This window comes from Sceloporus occidentalis, unplaced genomic scaffold (assembly GCF_023333645.1).
Source record: "Sceloporus occidentalis isolate IW3139 unplaced genomic scaffold, rSceOcc1.0.p SCAF_5, whole genome shotgun sequence".
NCBI lineage: Eukaryota > Metazoa > Chordata > Lepidosauria > Squamata > Phrynosomatidae > Sceloporus > Sceloporus occidentalis.
Genome location: NW_028316985.1, coordinates 142,485,726 through 142,510,756, shown reverse-complemented (window position 1 = coordinate 142,510,756; position 25,031 = coordinate 142,485,726). Strand labels below are relative to the sequence as shown.

Here is a 25,031-nt window from a genome sequence, read left to right as displayed (position 1 = left end):
TAAGGGTGGGCAGGGATGAGGAGGGGACGGGGTGCCTGTGAGCACCTGGTGTTTACAGGGGGGCCTCGGGCAGCCTGGCCAAGAGCTGCCACTCAGCCCTGCAGACCACTGGGACCAGGTACTCCCTACTCTTGGGCTCTGGGAGAAGAGGGTCCCCCTTTACCTTAGGCCAGAGAAAAGGTGTGGGGGGCATCTGGTAGTCTTTCACTCACCCTTTATGACACTGCCAGGCGGCCATCAGGGGTCCAGAGAAGTTTGGGCAAAGTTTGGCTTTTCCAGCAGCAACAGGAGGCCACACAGGGGGAGGGATCATGCATTGCCCCAGAAGCTCCCCCCCAGAAGCTCCACATCAGGTGATACCAAGTGGAAGGCCACCACTGCCCATAATACCATCATTTGGAGGTTTCCCAGCTTTTTTATGACCTTTTCCTCCACTCTATAAGGTTGAAATGTTGCCCCTAAGGTTTAGGATTTTATCAGACAAGGCTAACAAGTGGAATGTTAAAGAAATAAGAACATTTTTGGCTGGTGCTTATCACACAATGTCACGTCTCTCCTGCTGCTGTCTTATATTCCATTCTTTACTGTTGTACACCTTTTCATTGATGGACAAATAGGCCCTCAGTGTCACTGATACTCTATTACTCCCTTCAGAAAATCCCTTCAATTCTATTTCTCAGGCAGCCACATGGTGTGAGTGGGTGAGATTATACTCCTCTATTCTTTCCACCTCGCTTCTCCTTTCCAGCCACTGCAGCTGTCAATACCTTCCCAAAGGTGGATGCTATGTGCATACAGTAGCATTGAGCTTTGGGAGGGGGGAGGACAAGTGGCCCTGGCTGTCATTGCCTTCCTGAAGTTGGCTCCTGTGTGCACATTCACACAGCAGATGGCTTTGGAAGGCAGCTCCCACTCCTTCATGCCAAAGTGTGGGGCTGTGCACGTTCACACAGCAGTCCTATGCTTTGGGAGGAAGCAGGGGGATAGGTTATACTGGCTGCCAACACCTTCCTGAAGCCAGCTGCTGTAAACACATTCACACAGTAGCCAGCTTCTGGAGGTGGTTAGCTGTCATGGAATCTTATCCCTATCTTCCTCCCAGAGGGCGAGATTTGGCAGTGTGGAAAACAGATGGACTGCCAGACTGCTATTGTGTGCAGCACACTGATGTGATAAAGTCCTCATTTATTCTTCAAAAGAGCTCTAAGCTAAAATATGCTTCTGCTGTATGATGTCTAAAGCAGATCAGAAGGGAACAGGAAGATGCCTCAGCTGTGACTTGCCTTTTATTTCCAAAGACAACGATCCACCATTTTGTTCGTAGATCATAGAATCATAAAATCGTAGAGTTGGAAGAGACCACAAGGGCCATCTCAATCAAAGCATCCCTGACAAATGACCATCCAGCCTCTGTTTGAAGACCTCCAATGAGGGAGACTCCATGACACTCCGAGGGAGTTTGTTCCACTGTCGAACAGCCCTTACTGTAAGGAAGTTCCTCCTAATGTTGAGGTGGAATCTCTTTTCCTGTACCTTGCATCCATTGTTCCGGGTCCTGTTCTCTGGAGCAGCAGAAAACAAGTTTGCTCCCTCCTCAATATGGCATCCCTTCAAATATTTAAACAGGGCTATCATATAACTTCTTAACCTTTGATACCATCCACTGCTGGAATAAGAATCTTTGAAATTGAATTTAGCCATTAGGTGGGGAAAGTTTCCACTCTCTTGGACTAGACCAGAGGAACAGGAGTATAAATGAACCATCACTATCTTCTCAAATCATTTCCTGACCAAACTGCTGGACTAATACTAATGCCCATACATAAAAATCATCCATGTTCAAATTGCTGAGGTAACTGCTTAATGCAAGTTTCACTTAGAAGCTAAGCATAGTATCAATCATTGCTACATGATGTATTCTAAGACAACATTACCTTTATCCTTAATCTGGTTAATCGGCAACGATCAAGCCATCCTCTGATAAGTTTCTGAATACAAATGGCAGCAGAAACTATTTTATCCTTTGTATGTGCCTTTCGCACCTGAGCAAAAGCTTCAAAGATTTCGAGGTGTGGCCCAATTCTTTTGACTTTCTCATTAATTAAATTAATTGCATCTTTTTTCCTACAATGAACAAATGCAGAAAGTGAGATGCATACTGGTTTACCAGCATTCTAAAAATTCACCAACTAATGTGACTGATGTTAACAAATTAACTATGCTTCGATCAATAACATTCTGCACGTATTGGTTCTCATGAATCCTTTCCATAAGGTCATGTTTGGGTAAGGTCATGCACAAGTTTCAAAAGTGTAGAAAAGGTGAACTGCTCACTCGTGGGAAGTGCTGCATAAGGTATTTCCCACAATATCTGATATTGCCCTAAATGTTGAACTCTTCCTCCATAATCTAAATATATCATTGCCCTCCTCAGTGTGCAATTCAGTTTTTACTAGTTGTTGACCTTTAATGCTTGGGATCCAAGTATATGAAAGAAGGCGCCTTGTCTTATGAACCTGGACAGTTATTAAAATCTTATTTGGAAGTCCTTGCCCAGATACCCCAACTTTCAAAGGACTGGATGTTGACTGGAGGCCTTTTCTGACTCAGCAATGCAACATCTTTTCCCCAAAACATACCACTTTGTTACATTTTAGAAGGTAATCATTTTATGATTGTTGATTTTGACCTTTTACTTCTATATTGTTTTTCCTCTGTGGTTCCATAGCTCTTATCGCTTTTTCACTTGGGGAGAGAAGAGACGCCATTTTGATGTGTTATTTGAAAGTTTCTTTGAAACAGCGGGAATCAAATCTTGCAAATTAATCAATATAAATATATTTGTTTATTTATTAAAATATTTACATCCTGCCTCGTATCCAGGATCTCAGTGCAATATAAAATAAAATCAATTTAAACAATTTAAAATGGTTTAAAAACAGTAAACAATAATGTATAGTCTAAAATCATATTAAACTGTACAACAAATACTAGTTAAAGCAGATAAAGCAATATACAGGTACAAATGGAGTGAAATTGTTAGAACTCGAAAGCTTAAATAAAAAGCCATGTTTTAATTTGAAGTGGTGCCAATCAGTAATTTAAGAAGAAGGTATTCCACAACCAAGGTACTACAACAGAGAAGGCATTTTTCCAATATCCTTCTCCAGTGTATTACTGTCACTTCTGGGACACAAAATAAGGCCTTTCCAGCACAGGTCAGTCTTGGGACAGGCCTACAAAGAAATAGGCCATTTAGGGCTTTAAATGTTATCACTAACTTCTTGAGTTTGGATTGGAAATGTATTAGCAGCCAGTGGAACATAGCTGCTTCATTTTGTTCTGGTTGCCACTTTATAGTTGTCTGTATGGACAGCACTGTATAGCTTACAGTAGTAACCCGCTTAGACACTGCTAGTTCAGTATGAAGCGGTACATAATGAAGCTGGGGTTTTGGTTTTTTTAGAGTGTGTTATTGTAGTCTAATCAAAAAGTTACCACTACATTAATACAAATGCATTTTCTCCCATGATATGCTCATGAAAAATGACCCTGTGGCTATTTTTTGTCAGAAAAGGAAGCCACTTTAGGATATAATTCTGTATGCATTTACCTGTTGTGTTGTTTATATACAACATGTGCGGAACACTTCAGAGATTGTCAGATGCTTTATTGAAAAGCAAGAACAAGTCTACCTTTTTAGTACTTGGATGGGAAATAATCAACAAATATCATGTGCTGTAGGTTATATTTCAGAGGAAGCAACTGGCAAAACCACCTCTTAGTATTCCTTGCTTAAGTAAACCCTATGAAATTAATGGGGTCACCATAAGTCAACATGTGACTCGAAGGCTCAGAGAGAGAGAGAGTCTTTTTGCCACATCATCTGAATGAAAGAGTATATAGAGAAAGATGCTTTGACCATCTATTTTCCTTATGATTTTTGTCCCATTGAAGTCAGTGGAAGAGCAGGTCTGCAGTAGGTCTGCAACTGATGTAAAGTTGCACCACTGACAGGGTTATGGCTGTGGACTGAAGGAATACAGATATAACAGAAGTGCACTCTGAAAGGTTTGTATTTCTCGCCATACATGTTGATGTGATTCACTTTCAAACCTGAAATGGCCAGCTGCTGGATTTTGAACTGGATTTTACCACCACCACCACCCCGCCATCCTATACATCACTCTTGTGTTTTATTTGTTCTGTCAATGCATCTTTGCCAACAGAATAGCTTTGTTAAAGGCATGCTCCAACAGTGCTTCTGAGGTGTTCCATGTTTTTTCTGTCATACTAGTAGCAAAATCTGGTGTTCTACCAACACAACTTGCTTTCCATCAAAATCTATAGCCTCTTTGGTAGAGGATCTTCAGTATGGGATTGCATCCCTGACAGATTTAAAAAGTACATTAGAATTCTAAATTCCTCAGATTTAAATTTAACCCATCATAATTTTTAAAACCCCAGTGATATTATTTGGAGGGATTCAAAAGGACAGGTCACACTTTTACCTTCATTAATATATATTATTTGAATTATAGATTTTAGTTCAGATACTGCCACTAATTAGTTTTGGCTGATATTGAAGTATTTTGTATGCCCCATTTATAAAAGCTGTTTACCCATCTGTTAATAGGTTGGAAGTGATTAAGGGACATTTATTTTGGCTGTTGTAAAGGCCAAATAGATTTTGAGCCGAAAATATGTGACTAAACCAGCTGGAGGGGTTGCCAAGTTCAAGATCAGATGTCTGCCTCCTCCCTATCCAATCACCTACCAACCCACATTCTCTCAAAGCAAATATTCTGCCTCCTTTAACTGGCCCAGCCTTCCTATTTTGTCCAAATGTAATTTCTAGTGTAATTGGAATTTGCTTTGAATTGGCTGGTATACTATTATATTCAGCCAAGAAGCTGCTGCTTGCTGTGCAGTGACCTTGAAGCAGAACTTCTGTTATTTTCATTGATAACTGTCTTTGGTATATGGGTGGCAAATCTACTGAGAACAGAAAGAAAATGGAATGTTTCTTTTGGTGGTCTTTTTATTAAAAAAAGGAAGCTCGCTGTATTGTTTGGAAAATGCATGGTCACACTTAAAACAACAACAACAGATAACAGTGTAAGCCACAGAGGACATAGTTGAGCCTTTCCAACTTGGTGCCCCTCCCAGTTGTATTGGAGTAAAACTCCCAGCATTCCCTGCTAGCATGATGGTCACTGCAGTTCAGCACATCCGGAGGACATCAGATCTGTGAATTAAATAGGAGGTCATAATAAGAGGAAAGTGAAAAGTCAGTGTTGTGGAGATAGTGTGGATTTCTAAGAAGAAGCATAGATTATCTTACAGGGCATTTGCTGTTGTTGTCCAGCTTTCCCAGCATCATTGGGTTTTTTTTCCAATGACTTGTACCTTCTCATGATGTGGCCAAAGTAGAACAGTCTCAGTTTTGTCATCTTGGCTTCCAGGGAGTGGTCAGGCTTGATCTGTTCTAGGATCCATTTGTTTGTCTTTTTGGCTGCCCACGTAATTCTTAGCACCCTTCTCCAACACCATATATCAAATGAAATGATTTTCTTAACTGTCCAGCTCTCACATCCACACATGGCAATAGAGAATACAATGACTTGTATGATTCTAACTTTCATGCTTCGTTGTATATCTTTGCTCTTTAGGATCTCTTCTAGCTCTTTCATAGCTGCCCTCCCTGTTCATAGTCTTCTTCTGATTTCCTGACTGCAGTCCATGTTTTGATCAATGTTTGGTCCCAGGTATGAGAACTCTTACTATTTCTATTTCCTCACTGTCTAAGTTGAATTTGTGTAGATCCTCCATGTAGATCATTATTTTTTATATGTTCAGCAGTAAGCCTGCCTTTGCACTTTCTTCCTTAACCTTCATTAATAGTTGCTCTAGGTGAACTAGTTCTATGATGTTTTCTGCTAGTAGTATATTGTCATCCACATATCTTAGATTGTTGATTTTCCTTCTTCCTATTTTCACTCCTTCTTCTTCTGTGTCCAAATTTGCTTCCCATATAATATGTTCTGCATATAACTTGAACAGATATAGGGTGAAAGGAAGCAGCCTAGGTAGTTAAAGCAGAATCATAGCACTATAAATGTGTAGTAAGACTGTGGGGTGGGGGACAGGATTAATAATGCAAAGAAAATTACTTGGTGGTTAGCTTTCCAGAATGCATTTCTCTTTTTTACACTACGGAGTGTAGAGGGAGAAAAGCAACATGTGGATCTCTGAAAATCCACAAAATAATATGGAAAACTAATACAGTATGACATCATATACATTCATTATATAGTTCTCAAACCTGCTTCTGATATTTAAATGGTGCACTGAATAATGGCACATAAGGAGACTAGGAGCATTAAATCACTGATAGGCAAACTTCTGCCAAGAGTATGTCACAAATCAAGTTCAGAATATGAGATAATGCATGTGGGCAGTTTCTCTACCTCATCTCACCCCAAGACTTCAGAGACGTCAGTGCCTTGGTGTGATTTTGCATCTAGCCTAGTGATCTTGATTGGAAAATAAGCAAAGCACAGCATAGAAGGACCAAGAGGAGGTCATGCCTAAAGGCTCTCCAATTGTTCCAGTTTAGCAGGGAGAATCACGATTAATCCTCTGTTGTCCCACTTGTTCAACTGTTTTTAAAATGTCCCAGTTTCTCTCTCCTCATCCAACTGCAAAATATGTTCAAAGTACACACGTGGTTTATACTGAATTAATTCAGCAGTGAGGAGAAGAGCGGGAAGAGTTTTCCCTTTCCCTGTAGACTCAGCCAAAAACAAACTACTGCATCCTCTCCTAGCATTTGTGTTTTCCTCATAACTTTGACTATCTTGACCACATTCTGAAATTGCCTGGCCACATGCATCACGGTTTTCATCTGTCAAATATTGGAAGGTAAGTCCAGTGGTTTTTGTCACCTCTGTACAGATATACTGTGATTCAAGTAAGAATGGCTGAAAACTTTGCTTATTTTTTGCTAAACCTTTTCTTAAAAAAAACACTAATTTCTTCACAACTTCAAAGGAAAGAATTAGAGAGCTTTTTTAAAAAAAATCTGAATGTGGCAGAGAATGTAAAACTGAGTACTTTGCACAGGGTTTTGGGTGCTTAACTCTTAACCTTCTGACTTTGAATCCTCATGTGTTCGATTTAGTAGTTGTCACTTAAGTATTGTTTGTCATCCTTCTCTTCATCTTTCACAACTACATGGCAGGCAATTAGAGCATGATCTTTTCTATATCTTGGAATTGCAATATCAGTTCTTAGGAACCAGCATCCCAAATCATTAGCTAGGATGGAGTGCACTGCAGTATTACCAGTACTTGAAGGGTCCCTGGTCCCTGGGAGCCTTCAGAAGACCCCTAACCCAACCCTCCTGAAGTCTGATTACTTTAGAATTGTGCCCTACATAAAGCTAATCCACACTGCAGAAATAAAGTAGCTTGACACTTTAACTGCCATGGCTCCATCCTTTAGAATCCTGGGATTTGTAGTTTGGTGACGTATTTTGTCTTGTCTATCAGCGAGCTCTCATGCCTCGCCAAATTACAAACCCCAGGATTCTGTAGATAACACATGGCAGTTAAAGTGGTGTCAAACTGCTTTATTTCTGCAGTGTGGATACACACTCAGTTAATTGTCCAAGACTGAAGTTACATCCTAGCACACAACAACTTTCTAAAGCCTGAAATGTTTGTCATACCGTTGATTATCACGAGGCTCTAGACCTTGGGTCAACACAAAAGCATGTACAGTCAGCCCTCCATATCCACAGATTCTTTATCCATGCATTCAACCATCCACAAGTTGAAAATATTCCAAAAAGATGTACATTCCAAAAAAGAAAACTTTTATTTAGCTGTTTTATATAAGGGACTCCATTTCACTATGCCCACAATGGTTTGGTTTGGTTCCAGTGCAACACCCCCCCCCCCCCCATGGATACCAAAAACCATGGATGCTCAAATCCCATTAAATATAATGGCATAGTGAAATAGAATCCTTTATATAAGATAGCAAAATCAAGGTCTGCTTTTTGGAATTCATTAAAAAGTATTTTGAAGCCATGGCTGAAACTTTGGATACAGAGGTACAGGATACAGTACTTGAGAGTTTTGGTGGTGTTTGTTTTTTAACAGAACTTAAAATGTTGTGCAAATCTCTTTACAAATTTACACAAAAAGACTGAGAGTATTTAAAAGAAGAAGGTGAGAAAAACTGAAACTGATAGATTCATTCACCCCTAAGTCAGGGAATAGCGGTAGATGAATTCATCCACCACAACTGCATTAGTGGCAGATATAACAGTGATAGGAAAATCTAGTTAAAATCAATAGTTATAAGCTAATTTGGGTATTTTCTAAAGGAAAAAGATGGCTTAATTAATTTTTTAATTAGGTAATTGACTTGAATTGTCCTTTGAGCATTAATATTCCAAAATTAAGTTCTCAATTAGATTATAAATTAATTAAGTGAGAGACAAGGTTAAAAGAAACAACAAAATTATACATTACTCTGCTGGATCTTTAACCAAAATCTAGTACACTTCATTTAAAAAACAAACAAACAAAAATCTCCCTCTTGCATTTTTTTTAAAAATCCTTTACATTACATTACAACATTTAGGTGACAGAATTTGAATTACTCAAAAGTAGTTCCAAGGGTTTAATTATGTTAAGAGATTAATCAGCACACCCTCCTGAACCCCCCATGTAAGGAAAAAAAGTGCATGCTAGAGCCCCATTAAAAGTAATGGGGCTCATGCACGCGGCGTGCCACAGCATGCCACAGGTGTGTGCCCCATTACTTCTAATGGGGCTCAAGATGAGTTCTTCCAGTGCAGCTTCAAGCATATGCTGGAAGCCGTGTATGGCATGCCCTCCTATAACGTGGGCATGCTGTACAAGATAATCCTCCTGCACCTCCAACTCATTTTTTGAAGGGGAAGGGTTAAGGTAAGGAGATTAGATTATAAGAGTGGGAGAAAGGAAAATCAGGAGGAGAGGGCTTTTTCGTGGGGTGAACGAGACATGGGGTTTCCATAGACTTCATGTAGCTGTTTCCATTTCTCCAAAGTTCAAAATCATAGATGAGGGTTGGAGCAGTAAAATCAAGGGTAGACTTTTCCCACTTCCTTCTGGTAAGGCTTTACATTTAAATGGCAATTTATTATAAATGTAATGGTTAAATTTCTCTCTTTCAACATAAATGTAACTGAATTGGATCGATTTAGTTTATTAACCATTTCCTACTAACTTTTCTATCTCTGCATATATCAGGCATTGTCCACTTATTCATACACTGTTCTTTTTTTAACTTACATCATATGGTAAAAGAGTTGATGACTACTCCTAGAACAAGCTGTCAATACCTCAGATGTAAAGCTATTAGGAGGCAGATAAATGGAAAAGAATATTTAAACTGTTCTCTCAGAGATGAAAGACGGTTCCATTTTACTGGAAATTCTGTCAAGCACTAACTTTAGTGATTAACCATCTTTGAACTTCAGCAGATGAAAGGATTATTGCTGAAAGCATATTAATCTGTTGAGGATTAGCAGCAAACTGTTGGAGGACTTGAACAGATAATTGGTGATTTATTTATGAACTGCAATAGGAGAGCAGGAGGGGAAAATCATATAAATTGTGTTGAACAAGGATGCAATATCTAGAGGAGCAAAGCTGAAATAGACAGTTCAAAAAAAATTACATACCATATACCTCACCCTTGTAGCTGATGGATTGCTGTGCATTCCTTTAGAGGAAGATATGATTTGCCAGAACGCTATCAAGCTCATCTATCTCTCATTCATTTAGTTCCTCCTTCTTCCTTCTTTTAAGATATGCAGGGCAAACACACACTCTGTCCTAACTATAAGCAATTCTCTTTGATAACAGAAAATCAAAAAGCAATGCTGTACAAAAGATGCCCATGGTCATTTTAGCATAGTATGGAGCCATAGATCCCAAAATCTAATTCAGAGCCAGGCAAATTATGGCCTGCCAGGCCCACTAGCATAGCTCTGCCCACCCAGGCAGCTTTCCACCACCTCCCTTGATACCAGTTACAAAATCAGCATAAAAATTGCCATTCATCCTTTGAAGACTTGATTTTTACAAATACATACATAAATATGAAAGCTGTTAGGGTACTGTAAATGGGGAAGTTCAGCCCACAGGACAGCAAAATTGGCCCCCAGATTGGATGAAGTTGCCCAATGTATACACTCAAGGCAGTAGTACTAGTAAATATAAGCAAGCATGGGCTTTAAGATCTTTGCATAAGGACTCTCTCTTGATCTCACCACCAACATGATAAGTATTCTTTTATTATTATTTATTCTTGTTTTATTTATTTATATCCCACCTGTCTCCTGATACAAGGAGTCAAGGCAACACTTTGTGAGTGCATGAGACAGGTCCATTTTGGTGACTGCTCCTGGGCTGTAGAACTCTCTTCTGAGGGAGGGTCACTCTGTTTTAAGTGACAGGTAGAGAAATTCTTATTTCAACAAGCCTTCACTTTTAACTGATTGAGGTAATGAAACAAGTGTACCATTTCATCATGTGTAATATGTTTTAATTTATTTTAAACTATTCTAAATCAATGTTTTATGCAGATTGTAGTTTAATGGGTTTATTATTATTATTATTGTATTACAGACTATTTTATTTTCAATGTACAGTGTAGGCCACTTTGAGTCCCACATGGGAGACAGGCAAGGAATAAATTAAATTAAACAAACAAATAATCTGTTCTGCTTTCCCTGTAAGACATAAATATTGTTGAGAAGATTGGATGAAAAACTTTGAATTCATATTAATATCAGCCATCACATTAAACCTTAATAGGATGATACAGTGCATGATACTACTGAATATTACTAATCTCGATTTCTCTTTTAGCAGAAATCAATGGCACAGTCCAGCAATACCTAAAGGGAATTCGATATCACTTGTGCATATTTCTTAACCTGGCCTAAATCCTGTACTGAAGCTGTCTGCAATTACCGGCTTTCCCAAGACTTCGTTTAGTATTGAAAACTGACACACATTGCTGCAATAAGACGAGCTTTATTTGTAGTAAATTATGCAGCAGGTGATCCACAGCAGAGGGAGTGCCACAATCCTTGAGCTGATGGGTTCCAGCACATGCTTACAGTAAGTGTGTCAGCACAACCACTGGGGTCCAACAACCACTGTCAGCAGCAGCAATTGGGATACAAAACATGATTTCAATGTAGACTATCCACAGAATAACACTTTAGATTCTTGGGTATCCTGGACTTGCGTACCACCAAAATTGGCCAGCAGAGCATACCTAGAGCAATGGGCAATGGTCTGGTGGCAGGGCAACAGAAATTTACTGTGTGATAACACCCGTTCTTGCCCATTTTGACCCGATCCCATCGCATGCATGGCTCAGACAAAAATGGCTGTGCAATAATTTTCTGTATTGCCCAGCTTCGTCCCTGGAAAGCACTCATCCCATACGCAACCCAGGCTTCCCCTGGACCTTTTAAAGAATGAGATTTTTCCATTCTTTAAAAGGTCCAGGAGAAGCCCAGGTCAGATATGGGATGAGTACTGCCCAGGAACAGAGCTGTGTGATAAATTCCGTCCCTGTGAGTTTACATCCCATGCCTAGTGCGGGACTGAAAGGTGGTGCGCTAATCTTTTTTCATCTTATCTAAAGATGCTGTTTGCATCAGATGTGTTCAAATAATTATCAATTGCTTTCCAATCATGCATTAGTATTTTAAAGCCTACATGGTAAATGCAGACACAATATAGCTGGTTTGGTCCTTAAGCATTGATCCCACATATTCTGAAGTCAAAGAACATGGGACTATCTTCTTTGCTATGGCACCCTAGTTATGGAATGTCTCCAACTTGGAGGTTTGACTGGCACATACATTACTGTCATTTTGATACTAAGTGAAAACATGGTTGTTTACAAAAGCCTTTGAGGCCTAACTTGTTTCACACAGAACCACACATGTGTGTGGTTTTAAATTGTTTTAAAGTATTTTCACCACTTTCATTCTTCCCTCTTTTAACTTCTTAAATTGTTTGCTTTTTTTAGCGTTCTAAAATCTTGTTTACTGTTTAAATTGTTTTAAACTGATCATGTTTTGTTGTTCACTACCCTCAGATCTCCATACAGAGAGCAGGTTATAAACATTTAAACAAACAGACAGACATTCTTCTGGGAGGTGTAGAGGACTTGCCATTGTTGCACACAAATGCTTCTCCAGCTCTGTTTCTGGCTAGATGTTTTACACTGGCCAGTGGATTGATACAATGCTAAGAGCATCATGGGTGAATCCAAGCATCCACTTAAAAGTACAGAATCTTACATCTAGCAAAATTAGATTGCATTTTGACTTCTCACTGAAAACAGTTCCAACATATTTCCTTTGTTGTGCAAATACAGGATATTAGCACTTTTAAAAAAGAAGAAAGCAATCCAATCACAGTACAGGCTACATGCAGAAGTAATAAGAAGAACTGAAAGCACCTGTAAGGCATCTTTCCTTGCTGCTTAGACTTTTGTTGTGGCCTTCCCAGTTTGCTACTTTGAGGATGCATCCCCTAAGAACAAAAAAAGCTTATTAAGTGTTTGTTTAAGAGAACTGCATGATTATTCATCTTGATAGATGTATGGGTGCCCTCAACCTTGTCCTTCCCTACAGTAGTGGCAGCTCCTTTTGAGAAATCAATGCTGCCGTGGGGAAACAGGGCCAGGTGCCACTGCAGGAAAACAGGTCTGGGTGCACTCAGCCTTGTTCTTTGACATAATAACAGCAAGTCCTCATGAAGAACTGCCACCATCACAAAGAAACCAGGTTCTCTTGCTTGCCTCTCCACCCCAGTGGGAGGTAGACCAGATCGGGTGTCACCCCTCTTCTGGGCTGTCACCCAGTATGGGCATCCCACTGCACCCCCTCAATGACACCACCGTCTAGTAGCAATCCAATCTGCACTGCAAGAATGAAGGATTTAATGGGTTTTAATATAAATGACTTTTTATATACATAAAACTTTTAAAATAATGTTATGGTGTGAAATTTAATCTTCGGTGCCTTCATGTCAAGTGGTGTCTAAATATATATCGGTTGAGGTGAATGGAGTCCTTCAGTAGACGTTGTTGTTGTTGTTGTTGTTGTTGTTGTTGTTGTTGTTGTTGTTACAACTCCCATTATCCCTCCTCACTGGATATGGGTTGCAATACAGCAACTTTAACACAACTTCGTTTTCACCAGCCCTGAAACTATTTCTTGATCTGTGCACAGTTAGTTCAACTGAATGGACAAAATAACATTCAGGTACATAAGCTTAGAGCCAAAACAAATTTTTTTAAACCTATATGAAGGAGGAAAGTATGACATTCTAAGACAAAAAATATACTGAAAGCTGAATCAGCAATATTTATTTAGGCTATTCCTCTAATAATTGCCAGGATGAAATCTCTGTACCTCACTTCACAATAAATCCCTTTGCCCATTAAAAGAGCTTACTTTTTGTAAATGAAGCTATATACACCACTTATGTAAATAGACTTCAGTGAATAGCCTTTTGCAGCTGAATGATTAGAGCCTATTTTCACAAATTCAGCCAGAGAGATAACAGGCTCAGAGAGATAATATGTTAAATGCTCAGTTGCAAAGTTCAATACATGAATTGACTTTGTTTCTACATGAGATATGGTGTTATCTCTTCTACTGAGTTTGTTCAAATAATTACTTAAGAATTCAAAAGTTAACTACCCACTCTAAATTGCATGCCTTTCTCAATTAAGCATCATGACAGGAGGGTTCTGTAATTATTATGAGGACTTTAATTTAAGGGATGCAAATGTACTGATTTCTGTTCCACTAAAATGGTGAGCCCCTTAACTATTATGTTAGTACTAATGCAATTGTATTGACTTTTAACACTTAACCTGAGATTCTAAAGATATCTAGGAGCCATTTCATACTATACAGTTATAGCACTATGCTTCCATTGTAACTGCCATGGCTGCTTCTTAAAGAATCCTGGGGATTTGTTGTTTGGAGAGAAACTACAGTTCTTTGACTAAGCATTCTAAATGCTCCTAAACCAAGAGCCAGCATGGTGTAATGGTTTAATAATTGGACTATAACTCTGGAAACTAGGATTCAGATATGAAAACCCACTGGGTGACTTTGAACAAGTCACTCAGATGAAGACAAAGGCAAGCCTGCTTTGAACAAATCTTGCCAAGAGAACCCCATGATAGGTTCACTTTAGGATTGCCATAAATTGGAAATGACTCAATAAATTGGAAATGACTCAAAGGCATGCAATAATGCACCGCAAACCCTAGGAGTCCATGGGGTATTGCCATGGCAGTTAAAATGGAATCATAGCATTATAATTGTGTTGTGTGAAAAGGCACTTCATCTCATTGGTTGTATAACTGGAAAATCTCACAAGAATGAGCAGTTTGCTATATTGCTGGGCAAAAGAGTGCCCTGTGGCTGTATGTAAACAATAAGCTAGCTTTGTGAGCTGGCTCCTCCACACTCCTCTGCAAAAGAGAACCTCAAGATGTTAGAATCCTATTTTTCTTTTCCTCCAGGATTCTAAAATATCGAGAAAAGACTGCATCAAGAAAGGAAACTCTTCCCTGGGGAGAGAAACCCTACACATGTAGCAGGTAATGATAATGGAAATGGGCAGAGCAGAGCTAATGCACTCATTCCACCTTCTTCCTCATGCATAAGATGCATAAATAAGGCTTTATTGCTAATACTATCATTTCCACAATCTGGGCCTATATGTGTACCTAACTAGATAGAATGGCTGTATACATATTAAACATTTATTTCATATCTTAATGTAATATTTGATGTACACCATCTGTTGAATGAACAAGTCATTCATTAATAGTATAGGAAGTATCTAGTTAGAGAATTGTGAAAACAACTTTTCAAAAACTAATTGCAATGGTTCATTATGCTCTGAGGTTGGCTGGTAATATGAAACGTCAATATCTCATTTGGTTTTGCCTTAATTGCCCATAACTGCAATATCACACTGTTCCCATATTTTCAATATATAAAAGTACCTCATACAATTTCTAGCCCATTATTATACAGGATAACTAGTAGAAGCTCTCCAAGTTTTCAGACATAAAAGTTTTCAAGTACACGTTATCTAAGAGTCAACCTAGGTGCAATGACACACCCCAGACTTTCAAAACGTTTTCCAGTAGCACTAATCATAGGAACCAGGCATGTTTCTAGATCAAACCTGTGGCACAGCATGGCAGAATTAACAGTTATACACCCATCATATTTTCCATGTAAGAATCATAGAGTTTGAAGAGACCACAAGGGCCATCCAATCCAAACCCCTGCAATTCAGGAACTCACAATCAAAGCATCCCTGGCAGATGGCCATCCAGCTTCTGTTTAAAAACTTCCAAAGGAGGAGACTCCACCACACTCCAAGGGAGTGTGTTCCAGTGTCAAATAATTCTAAGGAATTTATTGTACTGGCCCTGAAATGGGCCCAGTGTGTTCTAAATGTGTGTGCACGCAGGCGCACACAGAACAGGATGGGGCCAAGAACCCCATTTTATCACACACTGGAATGCCGCCTTTGCCGCCAGGCATTCCAGTTGCATTCCCATTCCGTCCCAGAGGGTGCCATTTCTGAGAACTGTTCTAAAACGTTCTCAGAAATGGCGCCCTCTGGGATGGAATGGGTACGCAACTGGAACACCTGGCGGCAAAGGCGGCATTCCAGCGTGCGATAAAATGGGGTTATTGGCACCATCCCATTCTGCCTGCGCCCGCGCACATTTAGAACACACTAGGCCTGTTTAAGGGCCAGTTTGATAAACTCCTTACTGTCAGGAAGTTCCTCCCTGGTGGTACAGTGGTTAAATGCCTGTACAGCAGCCACTCACTCAAAACCATAAGGTTGTGAGTTCAAGACCAGCAAAAGGGCTCAAGCTCGACTCAGGCTTGCTTCCTTCCGAGGTCACTAAAATGAGTACCCAGATTGTTGGGGGCAAATTAGCTTACAGTTGTAACCCGCTTAGACACTACTTACGCGGTATGAAGCGGTATATAAATGAAGCTTGTTTGCTTGTTTGTTAATGTTGGGGTGAAATCTCTTTTCGTGTATCTTGCATCCCTTGTTCCGAGTCCTAGTCTCTGGAGCAGTAGTCAACAGCAGTAAAGCTTGCACCATCCTCAATACGACACCCCTTCAAATACTTAAACAGGGCTATCATATCACCTCTTAACTGTCTCTTCTCCAGGCTAAACATACCCAGCTCCCTAAGTCTCTCCTCATAGGGAATGGTTTCCAGACCCTTCACCATTTTGATCACCCTCCTCTGGACATGCTCCAGCTTGTCCACATCTTTTTTTAACGGTGGTGCCCAGAACTGGACACAGTATTCCAGGAGAGGCCTGACCAAAGCAGAATAGAGTGGCAGTATTACTTCCCTTGATCTACACACTATATTTCTATTGATTATATTATATTTAATATTTCTATTGATGTACTATTGTTAAGCCAGGTGTCCCCCATCCTATATTTATGCATTTCATTTTCTCGCCCTAAGTGCAGTACCTTACATATCTCTCTGTTGAAGTTCATTTTGTTAGTCCCCATCCTTGAAACTGTTCTTGTTCCCCATAGAGGGAGAACATATGTACTTCAGTAGGGACTTACTAACTACATTTATACTGTGATTGTTAAACTGGAAATCAGTCCTAGAACTCTGTGTGTTCTGCCACTGAACTATGGCGCTACACCAGCCATGTTTATGGATTTGTTAAATATGTTCCTATATTTTTGAAAACACAGAAGCAAAACTAGAATTCTCAAGTCTCACAGTAGAGACTTTATAATTTAACATGAATTCACAAAACAATTTGTTCATATAAGAGAATCTACAATTACTAAGATAACTTTACAATTGCCCAGAGACCCTGGTCTATAGCCTATCCTTTTCCCTATGCCCTGGGGACTGGAGAAAAATCAGTCTTACATACAACCTTGGATCTTTGCCTTCTTGTGATATTCCTTAATCTTTCTTGATGTTCCTTCTGGCTGAGCATTGTGTAGGGAGCTGAATTCTCTGATACTATTACCCCTCTCCAGTCTTGGTATATTTTTCCTGTTAGAAAAATCAATGTAATTTACAAGGATGCCATAATATTCACAACCATCATAAGATACAGCATAGGCCACCTAGGTCCAAAACACACTGCAGAAATAATCCAGTCTGAGGCCACTTTAACTGCCCTGGCTCAGAACTAGGGAATCCTGGTAATTGTAGTTTATTATGGCACCAGAGCTCTCTGACAAAGATGGCTAAATGTCTCACAAAACTACAGTTCCCAGATTTCCCTATTACTGAGTCAGGGCAGTTAAAGTGGTCTCAGACTGGATTATTTCTGCAGTGTGTTTTGGACCTCAATATAGAAGCCAGTGAGAGTTAAATAACCTCCCCATCCATGCCTAGCTTTTCTTATAAAATTATGTTCAGGCTCTGTTTCATGGATGCTATTAAGGAGAGTGACTAAATATGGATCAGAAACCTGTGTCTTTTCCAGAACTCTGAAAGAGGCCAATATCTTCATTACATCTTCCCAGATTATCTTTGAAAAGTCTGGGTTCCTTCAAAGATACAACTCTTCAAAGATACAAAAGCTCCCAGATGTTCCTTGTAAATAATTATCTTTATCCACAGATTCTTTTCTTTCTTGGTGGCAAAAAGCAACATTGTTTTATCTAGCACCACCTTAGAAATTCAGTCTTGACAGCTATTTGACTGTGAAGTAGAAGGCATCAGGTCCAAAAGTGCAGTATGAATTGTAGCAATGCATTCAGAAATGCTGACCCTAGAAGACACAAGCTTATTAATGGAGAATCAAATGACCTAGATTTCAAAAGAACTAAACATCATGGTTATTGGCACAGTTACCGAGAGAGACATCAGATCATGTTTAAATTATTGGTTACCCTAACAACACCTGACCATGTACTCAGTCCCAGGTTTGTTTACAGTGGAAAATTAGATTCTGAAGCAAGAAAGAACAGAACTCCTTTTCAGATATTCAGTGAAGGACCAGAAATAGACTCCAGTGTTAACAGGCTCCAATGGACTCCTGATATAGTGCTGCTGCTGAAACCCCACCTTCCCATTCACAAGCTGAACTTTGATGGCATTCCTTGTACAGTTTCATCCATTACCACTATCCATCAAAGCCATCAAAGACTTATCTCTTCTTCATCATCACCTGACAAATTATTTCAACAAATAGCAGCAGAAGCATTTTTGATTAGGAGCTGGGACACCATGCAGCTCTGCTCCACAACCATTATGGATACATGCAATCCAGATTGTACAGTATACAACCCAATACTGACAGCAGGGCCTGCACTGAATTTGGGTCTCATAACATTGTGTACAAACAGCACAGAGTCAAGCGGAACACATAAATCATACCACACATTTATTTAAAGGCACAGCAGTGATAATACTGGGATTCCTGGACAGGATGGCTTGGGCTTTTATAGGTAGAGCAGCCTACTAGCACATCTTGATAAAGACTTCTAGGTAACTTGAAAGTTTGAAGACTCTTTTGTTATTTTTTGGTTGGTCTCAAGCACTGACTAACTGTATATTTTGGTGTGGCTTTTTCCTCCCTTCATACAGGAACAACTCTGTCTTTGCTTTTCAAAATATTGCAGCACACACAATCTTAGATCTTTATCATGCTGCACTGTTACAGTGCTATATCCCATTTTAACTGTCATGGCAACATCCTGGAGAATTTTGGGGTTTGAAAGTTTAGTGAAGCTCAAGAGCTAAACTGTTCCTCCCTAAACTGCAAATTCCAAGATACCATAGGATGCAATTTAAGTGGAATAATAGTGCTATATAATGGAATAATAGTGCTATAACAGTATGTTGAGTCTCTTAGGAGTTTATCAGACAAGGGAAATTGGAAGTATAATCCAATGGCAATCCGAACGCAATCATAGGGTTTAACGTTATTGTGTGATAACCCACTACACGCAAATTTGGGCAATGGAAAGTCAGGCTGAACACAATCACGTGGTTTCACGTTATTGTGTGATAGGCTGCCACATGCAAATTCAGGCAATGGCATGCTATTTTCGGGCAATGGGAAGCCAGTTTGAATGCAATGCGTATTCACGTAATTGCACTAAACTATCAACTTTAAGTGAATGCGTTCTGGCCCCACTTTCTTTTCATTCGAATTCAAGAGAAATTCCTCACGTTTGATAAACTCCTTAGACTATCTGTGCAGTCCTATGCATTTCTACTCAAACAATAAGCCCTGATTAGCTCAATAAGACTTTATACCTTGTAAATATGTCCCCGTACAGACAGGCCAAAATAAAGCTGCTTCAAGTCACTTTGGAGGTATGCTATTTAAATGATGCATGCCTCCTAAGAGTCTGGAAGCCATGCCAAAGCCACACTCCAGTTCTTAGGACTCTTAAGAGGCATGCTTTATTTTGGCCTGTCTGTACAGGCCCTTAATATACAATTCTGATATATATGGCTGTAACGTATTTCAGAGATATCAAATCTGTTAAGACTAGAAATTACACAGATGTGCAAGCGGTGTTGGGTTATGTTTAGTAACATATGTGCTTCAGGATGTCAAGGTGAAAAATATAAATGTGGTTTTCTTGTAATTTTTTCAAGGTATAATAAATCACTATCTTACTACTGCCTGTCAAAGGCTCCACTGAATCCATTCCATGCTTCTTTAATTCCCTTCCCAAGTTAAAAACATCCATGCAAGTGTTACACCAGGCAAAGCAGCAAAGCAATAAAGAAATGGGAAGAGCCGACTGATTTTTGCAGTACAGCATTCCTCTGTGACCATTTAATTCAAAATTTGTGCTATCTTTCCATAAACTCTCACAATACTTTAATGCCTTTTTAATTGGACATTTAGCTTTAATCTTTAGGCACTTACAAACAATTAGGTGATTGAAGATAGAATGAGCAGCTACCAGTTTATCTGTATAATTAGAAAAATGAGGAGGGAGGATCTTACGTCAATTCAAATCCTAATTATTTGAACAGTTACACTGTAAAAGGTTTATCTGAACAGTTTAGATTTCCTCTGACTGGTTTAAAACTAAAGAATAAAATGAAGTAAAAATACTGTTGTGTATAAGGGACTGCACTAATATTCATTATTCTTATGAATTGTTCATTAAGGGAAAGAATGCCAAGTTGTGACAAACATATCTGTGATGTCAGATGATTGGCCCATTTAAAAAAAAAAAACACCATGTCATGTCTAATAAATTCTGGCAGATATGTATTTCTTCCCTCTTTAAATGTAAATCATTAATTAGTGAGCTGCAAAATCTAAAAGATGCTACACCTACTGATCCATGTCAGAAGACCCAAAGGCTTTCTACCCTGCTGTTTGTCCAGGGGGGAGTTTCTCTTCGAAGAAGGATCTGTCCCTTGAATATGAGAGGGGACTCCTGAATTCTCTCTAGCTGCCACCAACACACAACTCATTAGCTTAGTGGGAAGTTACTGAGGGTTTATTTCTTCACCTCTGACTTGCCTCTGCCTCCCATGGAAAATGAGAATCCTGTTCATATACTCATGCATACACCAAACAAAAGCATGTGAAGTAAGCATGGAACAGAGAAGCTTTAAAGGAAAACTTCTATTCTAAGCAGGCAATGTTGCATTTGCAAAAGACTATTTTATACATGAAGGAATTTTCCTTTAGGCATTACTTAGTAGTTATAAAGTTACAAAATGGTCTAAGGAGTGAAGTAGATGGCACAAAAGGTCTGCGCCGGGACTGCACCACCGTCATTTGCCCCAGGACCATGCAGCTGCACACACCCAGCCTCAATCCAAAAAGAAATGGTATTTTATTGCTCCTTTTTGGGGTGGTTCTTTAGCAATGCATTGGGGGCATGTGTCATCTGAACACCACGTCGCCAACATGGCCTGACGGCAGCCCTTTCAAGCCAAAGTCATACTCTGCTGATGTTAGGAAAAAAACAGGTCACTTTTAGAATCATGCATGCAATCCAGTATGTCTAAGGCCCTGTTCAGACCAGCCTGGGGGTGGACATCCAGATGACGCATGGCCCAACTTCACCCCCATGGCACCATGATGCTGTGTGTCACTCCACATGGCATGTGGCATTATGGCACTTCTCCAGTGCTGCATCCATACGATGCAGTGCCAAAGGAGCACCGTATAGCCGCATGTCACGGCTATGGCACCATTTCAAGGCCGCAAAAAGAAACTGCTTTTGTGGCTCCTTTTTGTGCCCTCAAAAGGCTGGATCAGGGCTGCAGCATGCGATTGCCATGGCTCCAATCCAACCAGGAAAGGGGCACCATCCGGCCGCCCCTTAGGGACTTTATGTACAGCCCCTCAGTTAGAGAACAAACATAATCACAGCACACAACAACAAAGCACATGCAGACCAAACCTCTCAAAATGCTTTAGGCAATCAAGCCAAGATCTGTCCCATAATGAAAGGGATAACCCACATAAGGTGATACAATCAATACAAATTTATAGATGATTCCTTCTTACTCTTAAGTATATCCATAGCCCTTGAGCATGGCAAGAAAACCCATCGAAGTCTGTGCGTGGAAATGTTAACCACAGGAATTGAATTCAAAGGAATGAGAATGTATTGAGAGAACTCACTTTCATCCTTCTTTATCGACAGAAGATATAATTCAGTTTCTGTTTTGTTCTCAAAGGAGTTTATCACACTAATGAGATCCCATGGGAAAATGGAGTTAAACAAAGATTTAAACCAAAGAAAAGCTACAAACGCCCAAAGTTTATCACACGACGTTGCAGTTAAACCTGAAATTAATCCGAACACAAAGCAGAGAAAACCAGTAGCTTTTTACTTTCGGAACAACCTGAAAGTAAAAAAGCTGCCAGTTTTCTCTGCTTTGTGTTTGGATTAACTTTGCATTATTTCACTTTGGCAGTCCCCTAGTGTGATAAACTCCCTGAATTTGCAAGTTTTGTGTAAATTTGAATGTACTTTAAATCGTGTTTAATTCCCGTTTTCCTGCCGCTTTCCCACGGGATCTCACCAGTGTGATAAACTCCTTAATTTGGCTGATACCATAATACATGAGCCATCTGTCAGAATAAGAACAGATGTCAACCTGTAATACTTCCAATGGCAAATATTTCCTAAACTAATTATTCTGTGTCGCTAACTTCTGGGTGCAGTGATTATGGAAGATGCGGTAATTCTGATATGAATTGGCTTTTTTTTCACACACACAAAAATCTCACACACATGAGAACTCTTTTATGTCACATGCACTCAATATTGCCTAATGAAGACACAACCAACAGTTACTGCTAGTAACGGAAAATTTATTGAGTTTTTGGTTCAAGAACAGAGGCATAATGAAGACAGCAGTTTATTTAAGGACACAGTGCTTGTCCAGATGGCCAACATTTTAGCTGGATAATTGGCACTGAACCAACCATACACCTTAGCATTCATAAGAATTTTGGAAAATCTGCCTAGCAAGAACATACAACACAGAGCAAATTGTAGGAGAATATTAGAAATATATTATACAATCACGAAATAGCAGTGCATATTCTTTCCATCCCAAACAGAAGCAATATGACATGGATATCAATTGCTTGAACAACAACAGGAGGAAAGAGCTGCTGCATTTATGCTGTGCTTGTCAGATTGTCAGAGACATTTGGCTAAACACTGTATGAAGCAGAATGCTGGGCTACATCAACAGCATTCAAGGTCAGCATGGTAAGACCCTTGAAGAGAGTATACAACTGCACAGGGGGACAGTGAGAAGAGCTTTCTGAAACTACTCCTCCTCTTCAATATACACTGTTTGGTCACGACCTCTTGTTCTGATCCAGACAAGAGTGGTGACATGAAGGAGAAACAGTAGATGCCACTTTGGCTCTGTGTGTCATAAGCAGACTGGTGGCAGTAGTGATGACAAAGAGCAACAGTGGATGGCAATCATGATGGTAAAATTTGCTGAAGGGAGTCTCCTTTTTCCCCAGTGGCCCTCCAAAAATGGGAATTGCTGGATTAGATGGACCGCCAACTATTTTATTTGTCATCCATCATGTAGATAAATCAAGTGGATATGAAGAATGACCTACTCCCTCAATTATTTAATTTGAATCAGGTTATACAATTTTGATAATGAATGATATTGTCTGTCTTAGAATATTAATTCCATGGATTAATTTTTAAAGCATTTGGTTAATTTGTATGGGGAGTTTTATTTTCCCAAAGAAATATCCTTAACTGCACCCACCAGCCTTAAACTTTTAGTCAGTGATGCTGAATCAAAGGTAAATCTTGTTTGTTTATTCTCTTCAAAATGTACCAGACAGACAGAACAGAGAAAAATAAAGCTTATGAAAGATCACTCACAAAGGTTTGCTTTTCAGGGTTGATATTACAAGCAATTAGCGTGACATTTAATAAATGACATTTCTAAGAACTGCAAGAGCTGACTTAACAGGCAAACAGAACAACCTTGTTTTGTTTTTAAAGGCAGTTGCATTGTAGCACATTTTATGCAAAATGTCTCTGCCAACTCATGTTTAAAACATTTATGCGCATCAAATATTTGGAATAAACAACCTTTGTATACATTCAAATTACTGTGCCTCCTACTTAGTGAAAGTGTTAAGGACATGGTTTGCCATAAAACTGGAAACGTATTTCTATATGTAAATTAATTTGTGTACCTATATAGTAAATAACCAGGCCCACTAAGTCACATTAACCTGATCTTCTCAAATTTATAATTTTCTCCAAAACATAACTTAAGCAAAAAAGACTGATAATGACAGTAATGTTAATTACAACTTTCACTCATATACTGAAATACACTATGTATAATGCCCAGCCAAAAATATGAAGTTCATGATGTCAGATGAGGCAATGTGGATTTGTTGATGCCCTTAATTTGTGGGTTTATGCTTGCCATGGTTCTGATTTCCACTCACATTTACCATGGTAATGTTTTTTATTCTTCTTATTCTATATAAGAAATGACCAAGTCCTCTACTGAGAGGATCCAGTATTATTCCCCAAGGAGGGCTGTGAAAGCTTAATGTTTATTTTGCCATACAAATAATAGTCCCATTATAAATTTGGAACATCTAAGGGCTTACTCAGCATATAACATATGCACTTAAATATTGGGGGGGGGGGGTGGTGTAAAAGAGAGAAGAAGAAGAAGAAGAGAGAGAAGAAGAAAGAGAGAAGGGGGGAGATTAAAAGCCATAAAAAAAACCCCACTGTAACTCTAAATGAAACTGGCCTAAATATCCTAAAGTAATCAGATCCTGTCTGAACTTGTAAGCTAATATGGAAGCAGGTGATTCCTTAAATAGTTGGGCCAAAGCCATGTAGCACATTAAAGGTGATAACCAACACCTTGTACTGTGTTGCTGCAATCAGAAAATAACTGTGTTTCAAAAATGTCATAGCTCATAATGATATAAAGATTCACTTCATCACAGGTATACCCAATCAGAAATACTCTTAAACGAACACCATATAATAATGTTGCATTCATTAACGATGATTTAAAAATCCAATGTTAACTACTGAAAATAACAAATATTTACCCTGATTATTTTTCAGAAGCCAAGCATTCTTCTGTTGATTGCTTGGGGGTATTCCAAGTAAACTGCTACTGCTGCTTAAAAAAAAAATACAAAACAAGCACCCATTATTTCTTTGCTTTCTAGTTTTATTATTGTTCTTCTTAAATAATTATTGTACATTGTCAAAAGAAAGAAAGAGAGAGAGAGAGAAATGGCCCAAAGTATTTGGGATAAATAGTAGCACAAAATGTGTGCTTTTAATGTACTCTTAAAACTGATACATTTCAAGAACAGTAAGGAATCATTTGAAAAAGTGAGTACCCTGCAACCACTT

The 25,031-nt window shown here is 39.2% G+C and overlaps 1 protein-coding gene across 1 annotated transcript in view; it reads right to left on the bottom strand.

The window, feature by feature from the left end:
* Positions 1–25,031, bottom strand: part of IQCM (IQ motif containing M) — a 109,415-nt gene that overhangs the window by 73,864 nt on the left and 10,520 nt on the right. Inside the window, exons 3-6 of the mRNA XM_089527236.1 lie at positions 24,719–24,789; positions 17,072–17,193; positions 12,550–12,623; positions 1,935–2,124 (exon numbers count right to left, since the gene is read on the bottom strand). Of these exons, the coding sequence (XP_089383362.1) occupies positions 1,935–2,124; positions 12,550–12,623; positions 17,072–17,193; positions 24,719–24,789 (457 nt within the window). The remainder of the gene's footprint in view (positions 1–1,934; positions 2,125–12,549; positions 12,624–17,071; positions 17,194–24,718; positions 24,790–25,031) is intronic.